Source organism: Cyphomyrmex costatus, unplaced genomic scaffold (genome assembly GCF_001594065.2).
Source record: "Cyphomyrmex costatus isolate MS0001 unplaced genomic scaffold, Ccosl1.0 scaffold5, whole genome shotgun sequence".
Classification (NCBI taxonomy): domain Eukaryota; kingdom Metazoa; phylum Arthropoda; class Insecta; order Hymenoptera; family Formicidae; genus Cyphomyrmex; species Cyphomyrmex costatus.
Genome location: NW_017279267.1, coordinates 317,567 through 341,470, shown reverse-complemented (window position 1 = coordinate 341,470; position 23,904 = coordinate 317,567). Strand labels below are relative to the sequence as shown.

The following is a 23,904-nucleotide window of genomic DNA, read 5'->3' as shown; positions in this document are numbered from 1 at the left end:
TAAGATTCGCGCCGTTTTTACAATGCCATAACGTTAAATGACTGAACCAAATACTAAATGGAGATCTAAAATGCCAAAAGTTTTAAAATTTACTCTGATTAAGTGCAGAACCTCTTACATCACCGCGAAACTCATGAGAGTTACGTGGTCGCAACTTCAGTACTGATCTCGTTTCGGGCAACCATGATCTCTGACGCTTGTCGAAATCCGTAAAGCCAGTCTAACTGGAATTTGGACCACTGGCACAAAGGTAAGAAAATTGGATTCGCCGGTCCATCGATCGAACCGCAATCAAAACCCCGTCGCGTCGTCTACAACTGTGTGCGAAAAGTTGAAAAATGACGTCTCACTGAAGCACGTAGCATGCCAACTCGCGTATGTTTCAACAATAACGAAGAGAAATAACTTTATTGTCCACTGCCGGGACGGTGAGTCACGTTTGCAAAACTTTAATTAGTCTTCGAACCACTTATTGACTTATTGAGCTGCGGCAAAACTTTGTTTATGAAGGAAGCTGCTAGGATTCAGCGATGTTGCGCTAAATATGGGATAATGGACAAAGTAAGCGCGAACTGGAAGATGGAAAATAATTAATTGAAAAGGAGTTGGATGCGTGGTGTACAAAACGAAATAACAATTCCCTGAAAATAAAACTTTCCAAGAAAAGTTGACAGCAAGTAATGAGAAAAATGTAAACTGCCGATGTTGTGTAGTAATAATAATAGTAAATTAACGAAATAATTCTAGTAACGTTTATCCATTACATTTGAATAATGAAACAATCTTTCGTACATTATACGTTATTAGAACACGATGATATGATATGTGCAAAATATATGACGATTTGCAATCGCAAATTAAAGTTAAATATAATATGTTAAAAAATAAAATTTTGAAATAATTCTGGAATAAAATACGAATTAATGTGTTAAAAAATAGAATGTGTTAAAACATTTCACCGGGAAATTTTTATGTAGAATTACTTTACATTGTGATAGACTAACAATATAATTAACTATGGCATTTACAATGTGAAGGTACACATTCTAAGCACGCGTATTGGAATATGCAGATATGTGCTAGAAAGCCATAGCTCAGGACTTGCATGGATGTAGGAGGTAGATTGCGGTAGAAAGGCTCGTAACGTTTAATTCGATCTCCTCTATAAATCAAATTATGTCAATAATACGACAATATTTTTAATATAAAAAACGAAAAACATAATGAATGATTGTCAGGATTAAACATGGATACATATTTGAATAAATTAAATATCCGTAACAGTACAAATTTTAACAATAAAAAACGACCATAAACATCTGGTGGTAAAATTTGATTGTGCAATTTAATTGAAATACCAAAAATGTAAAATTCCATTTTGTTCGTTAATTATTGTTACATATTAACACGTTGATTTTAATTAACTTTCGTAGAGCGAATACAGAATGTGTAAAATATGTAATTTGCTCTCAGGCACAATTTCGTTTACCGACTTTAATTTTAGTAGTTCGCCATTGTTTTGTACATAAAACAGTACATTTTAATATGTCTTAAAACGTACGTGTGTATCAATTAAATATAAATATTTTAATATATACGTGTATGTTGATGAATGCAAAAATTTGGGGATTTAATTTGCTTGAAATAATTCAGGAAGCATATATTTTATATGAATTATTTTCTGGAATTCTACCCTCTAAATTAAATTCAAGAAAGCGATACCAATATGCATTACAGTATTATACTTTTACGAATATAAAGACATTCCAACATGTGATTCCCTTTAGAATTGATGCACACAACGAATCAGTGCGGTCAAGCAATCGAGAAGAATTTGCTCAACTTCTATTCGATTTACATAGCAATCTTGTATAACTTCTATTGAGTAACATAAGAAGGAGAGACTAAACATACAAAACTCGATAGTCAATTCTTAATCGCAAACAGAAATTTTAACTAATTGAAATGGCTCTTATATTTTAAATAATTTCGAAAAGTTAACAAATATTAAAATTCAATTTGCGTGCTTAAGTCCACATTTAACCGCCAATGTATCGTCTGTTATCATCTTTTATTTTTCAGAAGACATTTTTTATTGTTCAATTAAGTTTTGTTTTTTTTATAAGTCAATAATATTCTATAATAATCAATTAATATTATAGGATTAATCACTTGTAAACAGGAAAATTGTGTAATTTCCATATCTTGATATTTTGAAATTTTTGGATCTAATTAACCATCAAACTACATTGTACAGATGTTTCTTTCGCCGACGTACGATCTCTATCTGCTTTAAGCAATGTGGAACGAAAGACATTACCATCGTATCATCATAGAAGAGAGTCTAGTTCACTTATAATTAATGTAGTAACGAGTCCTCGTCAAACTAATTACACTGATGTAAACTTGAATGTGGCTCAAGACGAGAAATACCGTTAAAAGTTCGTCCTATGTGAACGTAATATGCGCGGAAAGTCGCGAAAACAGGAAGAAGTTCGTAACGACTTCGAGACAATTCAGAATACAGAAGTCCTACTTATAAGAACCACGGCTATTTGCATCGCATCAGTAACTTTGAGTACCTACTGTTCTCTGGTTTTCTCATGTATTATATACACATAATAATATAGATCTGATTAATTAGAATGTAATCCCTAAAATATTATCATACATACACTTTTTACGTGCGAATGAGTAAGATCATGAAGCGTTGAGTTGTGCTTTCAATGATCATCAGGAGAGAGATCCAAAAAGCTAGCTTTTAAAAATTCTATCTGTTTTATACATGTTTATCAATTTGAATCCATTAACGATCAATATTTTAAGCCATTTTACATATTATATATTTTATTTAAGTTAATTACATATCATTTCAAAATTGAATTTGATAGTTTATTAACTTTCTTTTTTTTTTTAAAGTTAATAATTAGGTTATCTGTATTTTTAAAGATCTAGGTTATAAATATTTTCGCAATAAAATTTTTCGTAGATTTAAGATTCTTATTAACATTTTATTATTATCTAATATTCTTATAAAGATATTTATTAGCATCAAAAAAATTATAAATTGCTTATAAATTTAATAAATAACATATATTATTACTTCGGTTCTGCTCATAATTGCATTTCAAGACTGAACAAGATTTCAGCGCGTATTTTGCGGAATCAGATTATATATAGTATAAATTCACAGAAATATTTTAGCACTAAGATCTGCTTTGACCCAATATAAGAATTTTCTTATTTAATTAGATTTTTAATCAATCTCATTAATCCAAAAATTTGTATCATGTTATAAATATTTTGTCATTAACTCTCTATTACACAGTTATGAAAACTATATCTAAATTCTCTAAAGTATTTTGTTTAAAGTATAGACTGCAAATAAACCTCCATCTTACTGCCCATTGATAGAAAAAGATTCAAAGCTTTTTATCTGTATAATTTAGAACTTTTTTCTCATAATACCAATTGTACAGATTATATAATCGTATATAAAATAGAAGAGGAAACTTTTAGGAGTTGCTTTATATTCCACAATTTTTGCCGGTTCCAAATAAATTGCTATAGTCGAAGATTAAAAATCTGAATGTATGAAAAACTTGTGTTACATCAATTAAAAGTAGTCTATCTCCTTGTTAATTTACGTATCAATAGTAACAATATTCTATTACTCAATATCGATAACATTCTTAATATCTAATCAATATCATATCGTATGCATTAGATAATGCAAAAAAAATTATGAAATATTAAACGTTTTCCTTTCCATTATACGAATTTCTTTAATACGACTTGTCCTTGAGCGTATAGGACTTTAATATTTTAAAACGAGAGTAGGATAGTTCAAAATAAATGTATTCAGAACGTAGTTAAAATATGCGCACCGAGATACTTTACATAAATTGATTATTTCATCAAGCAACGGGTGAGTGCTTACGGGCATGGGCTGTTCTTAAGTAGTTTAAGTCAATCATTCTTCGTACTCGTCCGACATTGGGCGACTGAGAATAAACAGCTGGAACAGCAAACTCATGGATCCTGCATTACAGAGAGTAGTTCAAGCAACCGTCTTATTAACATTATTGATCGTGTAGCAAGAAACAAGTCTTTTGTTACTATTAATGAAGTTGCTGTTCCATAATTTTCTCGTGCTTCATCGGAATAAACCAATCTTCCGCTTTCATTACGAGGCGGTTTTACTGATTTGATATATTTATTTATGCGCACGTATACGCACACAATAGCTACCAAAAATTTCCGGCCAATATAATTTTAAATATTTTAAAATTAATTTTGTCAATTTGGTTTTAATTATATTATACATTAATCTTGTTATCATCAATTTAGAAACATAATATTTTAAGTACTAGAATCAATTAAAAGATACTTGCATACTATTTAGATTTTTATTTATATACTAGATCTTTATTTGAAAATTCTTTATCTGAGCAATACGATAAAATTACTCATTGACTAGAAACTTTTGACAGCTCTTCTGATAACCTTTATATTATATATATAATTATTATATTAATATCTCATATAATTATATATGTATATCTCTACTGATAATTTAATAATATAAATAAAGGAGAGAGAGAAAATATAAGGTATATTTAATTCGCCATACAAACACATAATAATGTGTGTACAGTTTAAAGTAATTTATATATTATTTGTTATGTAGTATCACAGTAATATTGTATTAAATATACATATTAATTGTAATTATATATAAATTAATATTTAATATCAGAAATAAGCGCTTTAGTGTTACGGAAATTAGTACAAGGGAAATGCCGAAAATATCATGACAAATTCCTCCTAAGGCATGTTAGCTCGTTCTCGCAAATATTTGGCATCTTAATACAGAAGAACACTTAGGCTCGTCTATCGATAATGTATGCTTAGGAATTTAATATTTTTAATAACGTGGCATAATCGGCGCGTAATTTCTTGATAATAATAATGTAAAATCAACGATAATTTATTTCACATATATCTCCAGTAAGTTGAAAAAGAATTTCAGAGAGAGAGAGAGAGAGATTCTTAAATCAGTTCTTAAATTGAATTCAAAAACCCGTTTACAAGAATACAGATAAACATATACAACTCTCATTCCACTATATGAAACAACTTGTGTTCCATTCAACCCCCACCGCACTCTCACTTAGAAAGATTGAATTCCAAGTACTCGCAAACCAACGAGCGAAATGTTCTGGTACACTGTTTGTAAATGCTTCCTATGCGACTCGAGCTTTGCTCGAGAGATTGGGAAGTTCACCAACGATTTATTGATCGTGATACATCGCAAATGCAACGGTGCAAATGAAACGGTGGTTTCTTTTTTCCCATTTTTTATGGCAACCGATATCGACAAACATACATTTCCCTCATAAATGCAAGTTTGTAACTCAAATAAACAAACACGCGATAAATGTTTTCGTCATTAATGGATTTTACGCAAAATGTTAAATTATTTGATTTCAAAAAAGTAAAAATTTGTACATAGAAAAGCATATTAATAATCATGGCAATTAAAAAGAACAAAATTTAACTGAATTAATAACATTATTTCATATAAATACGTCTTTCTTCTTGTAAAACTACAGTAAAATTATTACATTATCAATATATCGGTATTTACTAGCAACAAAGCATTACTTATCTTAAGAGCTTCGGCAATATCAAGTTCGAAACTATTTCAAAGGCTCACAACTATCAGTTTCTGCTGAATGCTTTCATTGCATCTACGTTAAGGATTATATCCTTTAAGCGCGATGAGTGTACACCGATCAGAAACAATGCCACGCGAAGAAACAATATATCATAGTGTATTAGTATTTCAAAATTAGAGAACTGCAGAAATTTTAAGCAAAAACTTAAAAATTATTTTAATAATAATTATTATAGTGAAAATACTGAGAATCTATCTGATAACGTTGTTATATCATTGCAGTTTTCACTAACAATAATGTTCTAAAAACCAGAGAAAATCTCACACAGAATGCTGCTTATAATTGTATTTCAATAATTATATGCACGTCTGCAAATTTTAAAAACCATATTCTATGAAAATAATTACGACATAGGAATATAAATTGTATATTACAGAATACATTTTATATTTTCATATGATTTATATTTTCGATTTTCATATGTTCGATAAACGTACAATTTTACATTGAATAAACATACGAAATATGTAAGAGGTGAGGCAGAAATTTGTGCGCATCATAACTATCATTTGCGTCATAGTAATAGAGTAGCGTAGCCACAAAATTAGGAGGAAAATATCCTGTCGCCCGCGCCATCCGCGGAATTTCCTTTGGGAGAATTAGGATGAGCTAAGTGCTGCACAGTAGCTGCACATGGGAAAAGGGACGAGAAAATCAACAAAGTCTCTACATAAAACAGTGTGGAGTGCTTGGCTTTTAGAAGATAACGTAATATTGCATACATTGAGAAAATGTTATGTTTATTATATATATACATATTCTTATATAGGACTTATAGGAAGTAAAACATTTTAGCAGCAGTGTTTTTTTGCATTTTTATGATAATTTCTCCATCGGTGTGAAACTACAAAAGCAATACACTTTGGTGTGGCATACTTAACTAAAATAATTAGACTGCTTATACAATAATTTTCATAAAAATGGGGACAAAAATGTAAATATTTATTTTCTTCACTTAAAATGCCAAATATTAAAGAATGTAACGATGCCAATAAATTAATATATGTATGTTAATAAATAAAGTTATAAGCAACAGAAAATCATTGAAAAAGCATCGGAAGAGAGAAATTGGATCATACACAAAGAACGATTTTGCTAAAGTACCTAAAAATTTAGCTAGATATAAATTACAAAATTATTTTATTGAACTATTGAAATAATTATATAAAACGTTCAAGTATGAACAGTGTTGCAAACAATTTTCACATTCTGACAACCGTCTTGAACGTTGATATAGTCCAACAATTATTATGTTTTCAGATCCGTATCTAGCTAAATTTTTAAATACTTCAACAAATTCGTTCAATACACAGTGGCACTAAGAAATTAAAGTAAAGGAATAAAGAGAGTTATGAAAAAAGAATTCATAACATATTAATGAAAAACTTTTAATATCAGTATGTTGACACAAAAATTGCATAAGTTGTGCAAACCTGAAACTGTCGGCATTGCTTCATACGTTATGTCGAATATTCTTGAAAATGAAGAAGCGCATATAACTTACCTTAAGAGTATTTTGTAGATTTTGTACTCTGCAGTGCATGTAGACTTGAGCACCGAGTTGTACGGTAATGTTGCTTTCTGGATCCTCGAAAAATGGCCTTGGTTCAGGAGTACCACCTGTTTCAGTCACGAAACTCTCCACCTCGTAAACCTACGATAAGAACTGAAATTCATATCCTCTCCTTTTATTATTTAACGTACTGGTAATAATCGGGAAAACTGTAATCTCTTAAGGTAGTTATACCCTAAAACATATTATTCAAGAATGTCTTGAAACTTTTGTTTCAAGTAATTTAAGTATTAATATATATGCCTGTAAAATTTGAGCTCGATTTCCATTTCTGAGATAGAACCAATCAAACTTCGTAGATTTTTCTATATTTACCATTGTAGCCATTTTCGTCATGATATGACACGAATTTTCATATAGCATCGAAACCGCATTCAAGAAGTTAATGAAAAATGAGTCTCATGTAGTTGAATTTATGAAGAAGCATGTGTAACAAGACCGCAAATATTCATCGTATGATATTAAAGTTTGAATCAATATAAAATCTTGATTTTATATATTTTTTCGAGAATTGACAAAGTCTAGTAGATATGGCATCGCACTTTCAATGACAATGCGATTGTCATCACATAGATTTGATATATCTCGTTTCTCATCAAGAATGAGGTTATGCCATTCTTGTCGTTTCTTCGCAAGAGCCGCTTTGCATTTTCTTTTCTTACTTTTAATATATTTTCCTTTATATCATGATTGTGCGGACATTTTTGTCTTTTATATAAATATTTTGACAGCGGTGCTTTAATGCTTGTGCTTGTAATTGTATTCGTCTACTCGTAAAAATGCGACGTAAAATTGCCACGATCTAATTTCTCTTATGTACTACGTGACACGTAGATTTTCCTTCTTTTCCTAAATTAATGTATTTCATGATTTAATATTGTAAGTGTATAAAATACATTGTTTTTTTATTCTTAGATTTTACGTAACAATATATATTGATTTAAATTTAGAGTTATGTAGAGTCTGTCGTTGACTCGCACAGTTGGGGTATAACTACCTTAAAACAACCATAAAACAGCCAAATGCCGTTAATCGTAAGTACGTGTAATATTTTATCCAAAACCCAGTAAATAGTGAACACAAAACATTCAAACAGTGAAATGACGGTAAAAGCAATCTGAATTGCAAATTTTGGTAACACAGATAAACTTATTTACATTAATAAATACGCGTTTCGCTGCGAGAATTGTTCAAAAGATGTAACAAAGATCAATGTTAAATTTTAAAAAATATTGTAACGTTCTATTAACGTAATTTATTTATTTCGACAGTAATTCCAAAAATCGCATATTAAGTTTGAACGTTGAATATTGCGTTATATCTGTCTCTGAATTATTAAAATACTTCAAAAGATTGACATTGCGCTTTCATGAAATATTCTATTTAGATATATTGTTGGAAACAAAACAAAATTTGAATACTATTAGTAATGCACCGTTTTAGTACATTAGTAATGAATCATTTTATTATAGTACATTATTCAATTGTTTTTATTCTCTGTTTTATCATAAATTGTTTTAAACATAAATTCTACATGTTTTGATAGAAAAAATAATAATCATACGCACACACAAAAAGAATATTGGTAATCTTGATATCTCATAAGAAAATATATATAACAAATAATTATTGTATGTATTGTATGTAATTATATTTTCTTCAAGTCTACACGAAAAGAACTATTTGATTAAAAGATATAAAATTTTGCTGGATACAGTTCTAAAAATAATTTTCTATAAGAAACTCAAATTGATTGTTAGAATATCAAAACCTTTTACAGCATTGTTCATCTTTTAATTTTTAACATTTATTTTGAGAGTCCAATAAAATTATTTTCAGATCTCTCTCTCTCTCTCTCTCTCTCTCTCTCTCTCTCTCTCTTTCTCTCTTTGTATCAGTCAAAATTAAATCTTTCAGCAAAATTGCTCTTTCTGCGTAAGAAGAATATTTCGTTTAAAATTTTTTCATTAAGTTAACTAAGCAACTAGAAAAATCTGATGTGATATACTATATTACACATACCTCTGTAAAAGGTGAACTAAGTTCGTGCCAAAATGAACGTGGCAAGTTTTCAAAACCTGGGAATTGCTTCGCACCTGTAACAAAATTTTAAAAAATCCAATATTTACTTATAAATAATAAAAACATATTTTATGAATATAACAGTATAAATCATAACAGAGTTTTCTAAAATTATTACTATTCTTTCATCTTGGGATTCTGTGATCAATTTGTAATCAAACTTTGCATTAAATAAATAAAGTTAAATGTCACGAGAACATAGTTAAAAATACGGAAAAACTATTATATATAATACTATTTTCTTTGAAATATTAAATCTGTGGTAGGAAAAGTTATTCATGATACGTGTACGACATCGAAAAAGATTTCATTTTCTGCCTCGATATACAATGCAATGGCGATGGTGCGAATCTCTGCACTTGCCAACATCTTGAATGGCCTTATCAGTGAGAAGCATACGCGACTATGTAACTTCCTAAGACGATACACGTAAGTATATTCTCCTTAAGCTTGAATAACCAATGGCGGATTTCTCAATATGTGATATGTCTCAAATGTAAGGAAAAAATACAATAAATTTAAAAAAAAGTGTCTCTTTATTAAAAAAAAAAATCACACGAGAAGTTTTGTCACAATCATTTCATCAAAATATTTTAGTTGTAATATGTGAAAAAATAAACACAACCGTTTGCCGAAAGCAAACTTAAATTCGCAATATCACATGTACTCAACGTTAAAACACAAAAGCGAGGAATTGTTTCGATGCGCGCAAATACGTAGCCATCGGTATGTTTTTATTACGTTGCATTGAATAAATAATGCTAGGAAAATTCGAGGTAAATGCATATAACAAAAGTAAACGTCCCGTTACGAGATGTTTTACAAATAATATGCGTATTGTGCATACATCTACCTAAACGGATTCATCTATATAGGGAAAAAGTAAAAATTTCTCGCAAAGTAATATGAATAAACACGTGTCGTATTAATGACTCGTCGAGTAAATAAGAGACTTGGATGCTGAAGATCACAATCTACAGTAAATTAAGTTAATTATCCAACAATAACTTAATTATAACAAACAATATGATATGAGAATTAAATGATAATATAAAATGAATTGTATGCAGGTATCTATTATTATCTATATATTTCATATATACTTTTGAGATTCCCATGGATATTTTCTTTGAAAAAGAATATATACATGTATACATACAGTATGCAGTATACATATATACACATACATTTCAATACTATTTGGAAGAAATTTGGTAGAATTTTTGCAGCTGCGTCATCTTCTCTATTCTCATCCGCGATCGAAAGCATCAAGCAAGCATCTTATAAGCATAGCTTTACATAGCTTGGCACGGTACGCGCGCAGATCGAACAGAAAGAGGTAATAAAGCCAGTTTCCCAACAACGTCGTCGTTTCTCGAGACGATACTGGGGAAACCGTGCAATCTGGTCTCTTATAAAACCAGCACCGTTGAAAGAGACAAGCAGAATGCTGAAAAATAAAGGAAACCTCAATAGAATTCGGAGAGACCACGCAAGGGAATGGCAATATCTCTCTCCATCAAATTCGATGATTCAAACGGTTCCTAGGTTCCCCACGGCCGGCTTCGTTCAGATTCGGCTCCGCAGTCGAAGGAACTCTTGCCGTGGATTTTTCTCATCTTGCCACGGGCTTCTAAGAAATCCCGACTATGTGAAAGATGCACTTCGAAATTATTTTCCCAGCTGATGGTCCTCGCGCGCGAGCAATTCCCTTTCACCTTATACTTTGACGAATTGCCTTGCTTTCTCTCTCTCTCTCTCTCTCTCTCTCTCTCTCTATTTCTCTATCCACGTTCCAAGGTCTCGACCCAACTATTTCTCGTAGGAGGATAATCCTCGAAAGATGTATCAGTTCCAACAACTGTGCAAAGGACCTCTCCTCCGCTTACGCCAATCTAACAAGTTGAATTCTCTCGCTACAAGGAAACATCCTGCAGGAAAAGGAATGAGGCAAACGAACTCCTAATATCCGCTAGAAAGACGAAGCACATAATCTCCGTGGGATAAGCCCGGTTACTGGTCAGGATTTCGTTTTAGATACGTTTGCAAGCACGGATTACGTCTCAACGCATCAGAAAGTACCCGTGTTTGTGAAAGAAACTGTCGCGCGTGAATTTACACGAATTAGAAGAATAACGAACGGAAGGAATTATAGTTAAAAAAAAATCTCTTTAATTATACAATTAAATATTATTAATATTTATGTATATATATGAAATATAAAGTATTTACCAATCAAAAATAGAATTAAAATTAACTTGGAAAAACACTGCATATTTTTACGCATTAAATTTTGTAAATAAACTATTAAAAATAAGGATAAACGCGTTTTCTCGATGAATTCTCGAGCCGCCTTGTTGTAATATATTTTCGCGTTACACAAAGCGAGCAGTCGTGCCCAGATCCAATATGCTTCGGAAGTGCTCTATATTATTTCTGTCAAAGGAAAAACAGACTTCCGCTTCCGTACCATTCGGAAGTATCGTGACCAATTGCACGATTCTCATAGTTCTTCTTTCCCTTCAATTTCAGCATTTCATCCAAACGTTGTAAGAGCCGCCTCGAATCTAAAAGTACGTCGTCGGATCGACCGCGGTTTGTCGCGCGCTCAGTACGGCGTCAAATTTATGGAAACCGTCCGTGCTTGTGGATTTATGAGAATCCAATGCCTTAATTGGAAAATTATAGGACAAGGTCCTGGATACCGACCGTTCAGCTCATAGCCCGTTATTCAGTATAATCTGATTTTCCTTTTTCCAACAACTGCGCTTGAATATTTTTCACTGACAATAAAGACTATCGTTGCCCGCGAGCAAGCCAGAAAAACAAATAAATGGTATAAAAATTTCGTTCATGTATACAGTAAATCCGCTTTTCATACTCTCCTTTTTATCTTTAATTCTGTTAGTTTTTACCTTCGTGGCATTAAACATATTATAGAGTGATCATGTGTTTCACAATAAAGATTACAAGCTTGTTTTCCTGTTACATGAAATATCCATATACGTTTCAAATATATTATACTAACAATAAGTTTGTAATTTGCGTGCAGTTACCACATATATGTTTCAAATATTTAAATACGTATAGAAGTATTCCAACACACACACATCTGACTTTGACCATAAATGATGCTTCTCTTATTTAGTTTTAAATATATTAATATATATATATATATAATATTACATAAATATTACAGGATTTTATAACTTACCTAACAACGTACTGGCAGTGCATAGAAAATATATCTGGTGAACCAAAATGAAGGCCACCACGGCCGAGAGACGACTCAACATCGTAGTCAATCCTCAACTCATTTCTATTCCCAAAGTTGGTACGCAGCAGCACTATTGTTTATCTGCAAACAAAAACAAATATTTATTTAATTTATAATTCTTATTCTAGTAAAAAGTTTTTATATATCGCGCAAAACGAATAAATAATTAACACACGCAGCAATTTTATTTCAGTTAAATATCGACGCTGTGATTTATTATGGTATGAGAATACCAAAACTAAATTATACACCAACACATAAAAAGAATGACCGCTCGTTGTAATTAACAAGATACAAAACAAGATCGTCAAACAACATTAGATACCAATTTGTTTGTACATCAAATACTGCTATCAAATCAAATGGCTTTCTTCGGATATCTCGAAGCCGACTTTCTATTTTCTCTAAAGCCTCTGCTTTACTCGAGTTACGCGGTAACAATCGTACACAGAACATTTCACAAAAAACATACGCATCGTATACGCTGGAGAATCGCATCTTTTCAAATAAGCTACAATACTCAGATGTACTACGTAAAATTGAAATTCTAGAAAACTACAGTGATAATTTAAATGGAATATATGTAAATTTTTAATTGCGGCTGTAAATACAAAAGGCGGACAAATTTGAAAAATCAACGTCGACACTTTACACGGAGAACAGTTTCACCGAGAATCAGGGTGTTGGATAAAATACTGAATTAATGTAATTCGAAAATATACGAAAATATACTATGATAAATTAAACATTCGTACGTTATTATTTAGAAATGCATCACGTAAATTATACGGTATTCACATTTTCTTGTTAATGTGTAACATTTTACTTCAAAAACGGTAATTTAAAATAATCAAACAGTATTCATATACCTCATTGTTATGTTACATGAATATTATGACAAATATCACATATTGTGCATTTTGTTGGACATAAATATCTTACGTGTAAAAATAAACAATTGCCCCATTCATTTTATAGAACTGTATTGATTATTGAATGATGCATTGCAATTAACACGTAAATTTTATATTCGAGAAAATATGTTCGAGTCTACTCTTAATTAAAGTAAGAGTTTCAGACATTTCACATTTTCAATGACAAAACATTTATAACATTACAGACTTCTACAAAAAATAATTTAATTGTTGATCTAAAAGCAAAGAAAGAAGAAGGACACTATCAAATTCGATCTTGATATGTCCATTGTCTCCTCATAATAATAAAATATATAATAATGTAAAACTGTTTAAAAATTGAAATCGTTTAATACGCTTTTTTTCGTAATAATGACACCACAAAAAGAGTCAAGTTTATATAACGGACTGAATTTTTAAAAACTTATCTCCGCTTGTCCTAGTTTTTAGTAAAATGAATTGAACTCCTTGTTGACTATTGAAAGCATAGCGCTTAATAACTTTCCTCACTTATGTTCGCTTCCATCAACGAAAATTAGTTTTAATCTTGCGCGCGCGCGGTTCAATTTATTTTTCATCTTTTTCTAATGTTTAGAACTACAAAAAGATGAAGAGTAAGTTGAGATTAAAGTTAAACTACATTGATAGAAATGGGCATTAGGTACACGTGAAACTCACTGATAGAGTATATGATAGTGTTCAAGAGTTAAATCCGACTATTTCATTAAAAAGTCGTGTCGATGGTATACTCTTGAAAATTCACTAACAAGAAGTTATCTTTCGGTACGGTCTCTACAACACGATCTTTTCAAATACATCGTGATCGAGTTACACAGAAGAAAACTCAAACCCGTTCAATGAGGGAAGTAAGATCGCTATGCCTGACTTGGAAGACGTGGCTGTGAAGACGCGCGCGGATCCTGGGCACGAAGTGAATCAACCGGTCGCTCGAAGTCAAACAGAAGATTGTTACCACGAAATTCCGCGTGATTCAATTTGCTCGGAAGTTCGGGGGTGGAAACACGGTTGCGCAGCCCGACAGTTCCGCGTGAGAGCCCCGGGTTTGCTCTAACGAATCTATCGACAAGTTTGGGATTTCCACAAGCCCCGCGGCAGCTCTTTCAACACGGCTGTCACTTTCCACGTGCAACGTATCCTCTCTTCCAATTCGCCACTGGCTGGGGAAGGACGGAGAGAGTGCCCTACGATCCCACCGTGCTCGTGGAACCAAGAAAGTACAAGCAATTTTCAGTTTTCCTGAAGCTCAGTAACCCGAGGACCTGTCGCTTATTCGCGAGTTTCAAATTATTTCACCATCTGGCGCAGGTGTCGGCGCCGGTAACGAGTTGCGGCACCACGCCGTCCGCGCCTGCGAATAAAAGTCTGCCGTGTCTAACTGTTCGTCGTTGTTTGAACTAGACAAACTACGAACTACATACGCGAATCAACGGTACGAAAAGCGAGTCGGAGAGACGGTTGTGGAGGGTTCGGTGGCCGGAAAAACGAAGGTAAACGCTGTCGCGTCGCTAAAAAAAACAGCCGTGTCAGCGAATGACCGGATACGAAATATTTTTGGTTACTTCACTGTTTTACTAACATGAAAAGATTTATTTTCATCACTGGTTTACTTTTCTCTCGATTATTGACAAATACTGAAAAATGACATTTTCTTTCTATATCGGAGACAATAATAGGCAAACGTAAACGCGCATTTGAAAAGTCGATCGCAATCGATTTGAAATACCATGTCCGTTCAGAGTCCTTGTCCGGTAAACAAATCCACGCCTAGGCCGCGAGATTTGCACAAATAGTATGGTGTGACGCGTATTTTATGGTTGTGTAGAACATGCCCTCGGTACGTTGTAACGTACTTGTTCCGCGCGCTTGTTACCGGTAACTAATGTTCTACCCGCCCATTCGATAGCGCGATTGGCAGGGGAAGACCGTTGGACCAGAAAGAGATCGAACGATTGAGCAAATTACGACACGTAGATTGCGAGCACCAACCGGAGAGCTAGGAACGATCTATCGCGGCATCGGTAGACGAAATGAACGAAGCACGAGGATCAAATTTTCTCGTTTTGCAATCGGCAACTGAACGAACGTGCAATCGAGACGATCGCCAGCCGATCAAACGGACTACCCGAAAAACACGTTGTAAATACATCAAATCCTTTTTATCTGTATTCAGAAGTTCCTTTCTCGTGCACTGATTTATTTTCGTATCACGTTACCAAAACGTAAAAATACGAAACTACTAGAATTTCAAGATAATAGCAGCGATGGCAATGATAAGCTTTTTTAAGTTGTTATAATAAGAGAGAAATCCGGGTAAAACAATTTTTCAATATAAGAACATATATGTATGTATAAATATATAAAATATGTTCATACAAGATGACGCACAAAATGTTGTACCATTTTGGTTCTATTTTCGATAAAATTAGTACAAAATTGATATAAAATTGAAAAAAGTGATTTTACAATTGAAGCAAAAATTTTCTAGCTATGAAAAATTAACTGAAATAGATAAATGGCTAGCGAGGACTACGATATCGTATATGTCTCATATCTAATCGATGTAAATGACAGAGATAGAATTTATATCTGAATCGTTTGTTAAGTTCAGCAAAAAAGTCTTTCTGTGACGTCTAGTCAAATATAAGCTTGTCACATATCTCATAAAAATAACTGTGGTAGACAGAAAAGTTTAGCGACGGCAGTCAAATAAATATATAGACCTTACACTAGCTATTTTTTCTTGCAAGTATTGTTAGAATATTGCTGCTATAAAAGTTAGGTATGATAGAAAATTTTCTAGCAGATACAAAAATCAGCGATACATTTTAGATATAATACTTAGAATTCTAGCTGAAATAGCGAAACACTTCCCTGAGTGATTGATTACTAAAAAATTGGATTGATTAAATGGAATAGTATAATATTTTCGATCGCTATCCTATATATATTTATCTTTTTCTTATATAATTTCTATTCGCACGCATAGGAAAAATAATAATAAGAAGTAATTGAAAACAATTTTTGCATTGTTTCTTTCATGAAAGTGAAGTTTGAAGAAATGAGAAAAATGTTCCACATGTGTCTGCTATTCGTATATAAATGTAATAATCATATAAAAAGTATAACGGAAAGAATAATTGTTGAAATATCTGATAGAGATCTGAAAATAATTTTGTCGGTAAAAATATGTATTTATGTAGAAAACTCAAGCATGATGACAATATATACTCTGTAAAAGATTTGATATATATTTTAATAAATCAACAAAATTATTTTCAGAACTGTATCTAACTAATTGTTTTTTTAGATTTAACTAAATTACTATAATATTGTATAAAAATCAACGATATTGTATATTGTTTTCTCTTTATAAATAAAATAAAATAAAAAATTTTTTTAAACATTTTTTTAATTATTCATTTTATTAGACATTCTACAAGAGAAAGTAAATATATATATGAATACATTTTACATTTAATTGAATAAGTATATTTAAATTAAATAGAAGAAAGCCAGATGATAAGGATTCTATCTTTAGCATCTAATATTTCTCTACATGAATATTTAAAGAAAAGGTTAAAATGCCTGTTAGCATTATTATAATAAAATTAACGATCAATTTAATTTATGATATAATTATTTCTAGCTTTAACTTACATTTTCAAAAATCGATTATGTTCGGCGCGTAATTTAAAATACTGAAAATTTTATTTAAATATTCATGTACAGCAATATTATTATAGATATTAAAAATTAAGCCTTGGCTGTCTGTGGCGCTCTTTTATTTAATTTACTTTACTCATAACGATCTAATTTAACTTATTTATTGTATATATATTCATATATATTTATATGAAACATTTATGTATTATCAGAAATATTTAATCACGCTTGATTTTTCTCTAGATAACTTTCCTGTTACAATATTCTGTTCTTGCGTTGATTATAACGAAGGTATACCTGTACTTACGTCAATGTTACAATTTAATTCTATTAAGGTTCAGAACTTTATTAAAGGATGCAAGTAATCAATCGAGAGAATTACCTGATAACATCGATGTTATGAGGTAAGTTTAGAAACAAGCGCTTGAACGCTTCCTCAGATCATCCTAAACTAAGTAACCTCTTATATTTAACTTTTTAATGCAATTTATACGCAACACTTATTTGAAAATATAAAATGGCAATTGCTTTAAGCACTGATATATTTATAAAAAATGGAAAATCAAAAGAATCTAGAAAAGATTATGCACTATGTTTAATCGCACTTTAATCGTCAGTAGCTATTTTTTTTCTCTGCCATATATTTGAGGCGATCGATTTTGGCAATATGACGTTCCGCAATCGCGACTTCAGCCAATGTTTGCTCAATAAACCTCGCAAAAGTCAACGAACCAACTATAGCCTGTTAGCCCTATAAAGTTATTAATCGCAAGAGTTGCAGAAGTGCGATTTAAATTGATACGTTTATACTGCATTTTTAAAGTATAAAACATAAAAAGAAGAAAATAATAATTACCGTTTTAAAATCGCGTGAAATATTAATGATCAGCATTTCATTAATAATATATATGCATATTTCATAAAATGAATTTCACGTTGAAATCAAATTTTATCTCATTAATATTCTAGTTTACTTCCAACTACTTTATTCTTATCAGAAATTATATTCTTTTATCGCAACAAATTCCATGACAGAAAAGAAGACGAGGAAGGGGCGTGTCGGATCGATGGAGAGTTCGACGGTAGATAGTTCGAGTAAAAGCATTATGTCATGACGCACTGTTTGCTGATGACACTTTGATGTCCGAATGACAACGAATGATTAAGTAGCTGCGGCTACAATGACCGCGCTATGATAAAGGTGTAACAGTTGCGTGTCGTGGTTGGACAACACGGCCGTGTATACATAGAACGCAGCTACACTCGTGCACAACTCCGTTGTTCCAGCGAGAGAACAACAGACTGTGTAAACTTGTAAACCTCCATGGAAGAGTATTGCTGAGAGAAATTTTCATTCTACTGCGAGCTTCGTGTATCACCTAAGAAATAGTGACAGCTACAATTTGATTGCATTTAAACGTATTGATACGACTTTACTTCCCCGTTGGTGCAACGCTCATACGAATTTATAGCGGCACTTTCCTTCGTAAACTTTTACAATGATCGTTCCTAACGCAATTCTGACGATACATTACGGTATACGATAACGTGTAACAGTGGAATCAACAAAATGCGCAACGCATATACCGCGCACTATCGCTATCGATACCCTACCGCTGAGCGCATTGCAAAAGCGGTCTTTTCTCCATTTGGCTACCGACCATCGCGTTTCGAATGCACAAACTGCGCTTTAGCCCGACAAATGCCTGTTACCGCTGTTATACCATAAAGGAATCCTAACGACAGTTTGATGGAACAAAATAAAATTTTTATATCCCTTTCACCAGTTACATTTGCCCAACATTTTGTTAAGATAACTGCACTATAAATGTATTAATATAACGAAATAATAATATAATCTGTATTGAAAGCTATGCTCTCGGATTTTCCGCAGGGAATGACCGATCCGCATAGTGGATCATCTAGACTTAGCAAACCTCCATAGACCCTGAGCTCAATACACTGCTACATTCACATAGGTATATTACGTATCATATATGCACATACACAATACGCATATCCATATGCATGCGAATTCATGAGTGATAATAGAGTGAATTATATAAAAATAAAGACGAAAGAGAATTTAAGAAGAAGGATAATTAAAGAAACTTAAAGTTTTAAAGATAATTAAAAGGTAACTATCAAATTCTAAGGATAATTAAAGAATATTAAAAATCTATAGATGTATATGTGTACTAAGAAAAAAGTGTTCGATATTTGTGACTATAACATAATAAAATAATTATGGCCTTCATTTTTATAGTTCTTACTCTTAGTGTTAGTAATAATAATTATATTTATATACGAAGAAAATGATTTTGCTTGAAATTTAAAATTTTTATAGGTACACATCTAAAAATAATTTGAAAACTGATTGCTAGGGGTTATCAAATTATTTTACAGCAATGTTCATTATTTTTTAATTTTCAACAATATTTCTTCTCCTAGATCTTTCTTAAATCGTTCTTTGTGCGTATAGTACCATTACGAAAATATATAGTTACATCAGAAATGACTATAAATTATAGTGACTTTACGGTAATTGCAACCATTTTTTCTTTCTCAGTATTAAAAAATCTTATTAAGTTGGAAAACTACAAAAATTTGAGAAAAAAGACGCTCTTGGTAAAAAAATATTCCGTTATAATAGAAATTTACGAGCATACCTACTGCAGGGAAAGAACAATTTTACTGAAATATTTAACAATTTAGCTGACTACACATTCTGAAAATTATTTTGTTACATCATTAAAATAATTATATAGGACATTAAAACTGATTGCTAGAATATCAAAATTTTTTAAAACTTTACTCATTATACTTGATTTTTATGTAATTATTTTGATAGTCTAACAAAATAATTTTTAGATTTGTATCCAGCTAAATTTTTTAATGTTTCAGCAAAACCGTTCTTTCTGTGCAGGAGGTAAGAATCTCATAAAAAATTCTATTTTTGTAGATTTCTAATTTAGTAAAGTTTTTTAATGTACTGAGAAAGAAAAAGTAGTTGCAATTACCATAATATATCTAACTAAGTTTTTAGACACTTCAGTAAAATTATTCATTCCATGTGACATTCTAACGCATGGTTATCAATTTAGAGCGCAGTTTATTACGTGTACAAAGGCACAGCTAAACGGTGGCGTAAGCTCTCCGAATGGAGACGGTATGGCTTAAATTCATCAAACGCGCCATTGAGCCGGCAGCAGCTCAACAAGAAGCCTCCCGCAACCGTTCCCCGCACTCCTCTAATACCAAAGTGGAATTGTCAATTCACAATTCCATTGATGCGTTCGCATGCGCACATCCCACCGGCGCCCCTTTTAGCACGATGTGTTAACGACTACGATAACAATTACCATTTTGATTATCTCCGTTATTTCTCGATATAGGTCAACGATTCACTTTACGGTGAAAGAATCAGGACTCGTAAAATGATGCTTCATCGATTTTTCGTCGCTGCACGCTCAATTCATAACTATATATATATTTTTTAATACTTGCATTCAGAAGATGTAATGGTTGAGTGAGTGATTGTTGTCTGACTCCTGATTGGAGTAGACCTTTCGATCCATGAGATAAATCTGGAATATATACGAGTACCTATATACTAATAGCAGCGAGCAATCACTCAATCGTGTCTTCTGAAAGCAGCTAAAGTCGCATCCCTTGTAACTAATAGGAATTAATCAATCGCATCTCGCTGCGTCTTCTGGAAAATTTTGCATGCGTTACTTGGAAACTTACTCCGAAAGTTCGATTCATCGTTTCCTTTAAGCATAGAGTCTACATATCTTGTTATTATGCACCTGCATCCCTAATACGCGGTCTCGCTCCATGCACAATGCGTCAGCCACGAGTAAACTACACCGGAACACGTGAATACATATATATATACATCCGTGTATATACGCATTCACGTACGTACATAAGTACATCTGTATGTATAGATGCATACACTTATGTGTTTGTATTCACGCTCTCCTCTGTTAAACTGATGCACGTGTCGTTCAATTCGTACTTGCGATTACCTGGCTGATCCGCGCTGCGTGTTTGCGACAGAAATGAAGAGACATTCGCTTCATCCTGCAATCGTTTACACGTATTCAGGGACACTGAACTGTCCGATGCCGCGGAAATTTTACGCAATTCATTCTGTAAAGCCTATTCTACAATTGTAACGTAAACGTAATTGTAAGTGATTGGCCGAATACAAGAAGAATATTTGACTATGAGATTAGTCGATTCTTACAACTACAACTATGTTTATGCAATTGTAAATCGAGCTTAATGAATAATTCTGCAAACATGTTGTTCTAGCAATCAACTTGAAAATCTATAATTGTCAGTTTAACAAAATTATTAGGTCGGTGTAAAGATTTTTTACAATTTTTTTTTATTATAATAAGAAGATCGATACGTTATATATTAATCGAAATCAGGGAATAGAAGTAACTCATTAGTTGTACGAAGTTACAAGTTACTTTTTAGGTAACTTTACTGATAATTGCGTTACTTTTTCTTTTTGGTAATTATGACGGTAATGTGGTTACATTTTTTTTTATAATGATAACATTTTACAGTTATTTTTATCGTTATTTTGCATACGATTGGACACTGTTCGGATTGGAATTATTTTACACTTGTACGTGATAGGTATATCGGATAGATATCTCATTATGTCAGTTTGTCATATATTTTACAGATTCCAGAATTATGAAATTATATTTTTAAGAAAAAACTAAAACTAGTGTCATTATTGTAAATGTAAAGCTAGTGTCATTATTGTATACTGCTTTTATTAATTTTTAAACAAAATTATTGTAAAAGTACATTCTTTAGAATGATTTTTAAAAAGTAATGGAAAAATAACGTAAAGTTGCTTTTTCAAGTAACAGTAACTGTAATGAGTGTAACTGTATATAACTTATTACTTTTAAAATAATTTTCCATTCCCCGATCGAAATATTTTCCATCATTTTCCATGACTTTTTTCTATCTTTCCAGCAGCATATGGATACCCCGTCGAAAAAAGGAATCATCCTTCGAGGCGATCCATTGATCGACCCATTTTCGTATATCCTCGGCATTTGAGAAGCGCTCACCGGACAAGCCGTGTTGCATCGATCTAAACAGATAATAATCAGAAGAGACAATGTCTGGTGAGTGAGCTGGATGCGGGACGACATTCCATTCCAACTCTAACAATGTCTCCTTGATCTCCTTAGCAACATGTGGCCTGGCATTGTCATGCAACAGGACCCGCTTTCCGTACTTCTAGATTTTTCCCATTACATTTAAACGGCGAATAATTGTTGAATGATCAACTCCCAGTTGTGTTGCAAGCTCACGAGTCAATTGGGCTGAATCTTTATTAAACAATGCTTGCAATTCGTTCTCTTCTACAGTTACAGGACGCTCGGGGCATTCTTTGATATATACTAAAATCATATCGTCTTTAAATCGTTTAAACCAATTCGCACATGTTCTAATGGCTATAACATTTTCACCATGTGTTACAAATAATTCTGTGTGCATCAGCAGCACTTTTTTCTTTTGGTGATAAAAACAAAATAAAAGACAGTGACAAATATGTTTTTTTATCTGGCTCCATTTTTAATCGTAATATACTATATGAACGTAAAGTTATATTTTTTGATATCTATGGCTTGTTGTGCGCAGCTGTAAATGCAGAGAGATGTCAACTTACAAAAACCATAAACATTTCTGCCGATAAAGTCGTATTAAAACATATGTAGATATATTTATCAGCATTGACGAGAACTTTTGCGTCGATAATACTAACATTTTCGCAGATTTTTATAGCTAAAATCTTAGATATTTTAATAAAACCGTTCTTTCCAATCCATTCCATATTCATTCTTCTCTCTTTTCGATGGATTTATTAAACAGTTCTGGAAAGGAAAATAGTCCATATCTAAAAACAAAACTTTTATTGCTCGCCAGCAATGCGAAAATACTTGTCAATGAAAAAGTTATATCGCGTTGTGTTGAATCTATATAAAGCAGCGACTGCTGTTACTCGGTTATCGGCCAGTGTGTGACTGTAATTTTCAACATTTAACATTCATAAATGCTGTCCACGCAAAATCGGCCAATGCAAATGCTAAATAAATGTTCTCGACCGTCGCACTCATACAGCAAGTGCAAAAGTCGTTAATTCCATCTAGACTACGGATTTTTTAAATCCGCCAATTATGCACGAATATAAAATGCGACATATTTCCTACGGTGCTTTCTTTCAATTTGTGCACGTTATTTCCCTTTTTCTCTCGAACGCGCGAGTGTTTTTTCTGGTAAATGTATCGGCCAATTGCACGTAGGTCTGTCTCGACGAGCTTCGAGAGAAAATAAATGTATACGATATCTCTTTGTATCGACAATGCGTTGCGACTCTGTTGTTCTCATTTCCATGATACTGGAACAGAATTGATCAGAATATATACGCGCATCAGGAGATACACTATTGTGAGACCAGCTCGCAAGATAATATAGTTGTTGTATAATTTTTTTTTCCTTTCTTGTGGAGTATACTACTTGTAACACTGAAAAATGTTCTAATAATGCATCAATATATACTGTATAGACATATACTATATAGAATATATA

The 23,904-nt window shown here is 32.2% G+C and overlaps 1 protein-coding gene across 1 annotated transcript in view; it reads right to left on the bottom strand.

Annotated features, from left to right (window-relative positions):
• LOC108778445 (defective proboscis extension response 14) overlaps positions 1-12,692 on the bottom strand; it is a 128,267-nt gene extending 115,575 nt beyond the window's left edge. The window contains exons 1-3 of the mRNA XM_018545623.1: positions 12,611-12,692; positions 9,337-9,410; positions 7,246-7,395 (exon numbers count right to left, since the gene is read on the bottom strand). Of these exons, the coding sequence (XP_018401125.1) occupies positions 7,246-7,395; positions 9,337-9,410; positions 12,611-12,692 (306 nt within the window). The remainder of the gene's footprint in view (positions 1-7,245; positions 7,396-9,336; positions 9,411-12,610) is intronic.
• Positions 12,693-23,904: the final 11,212 nt, after the last annotated feature.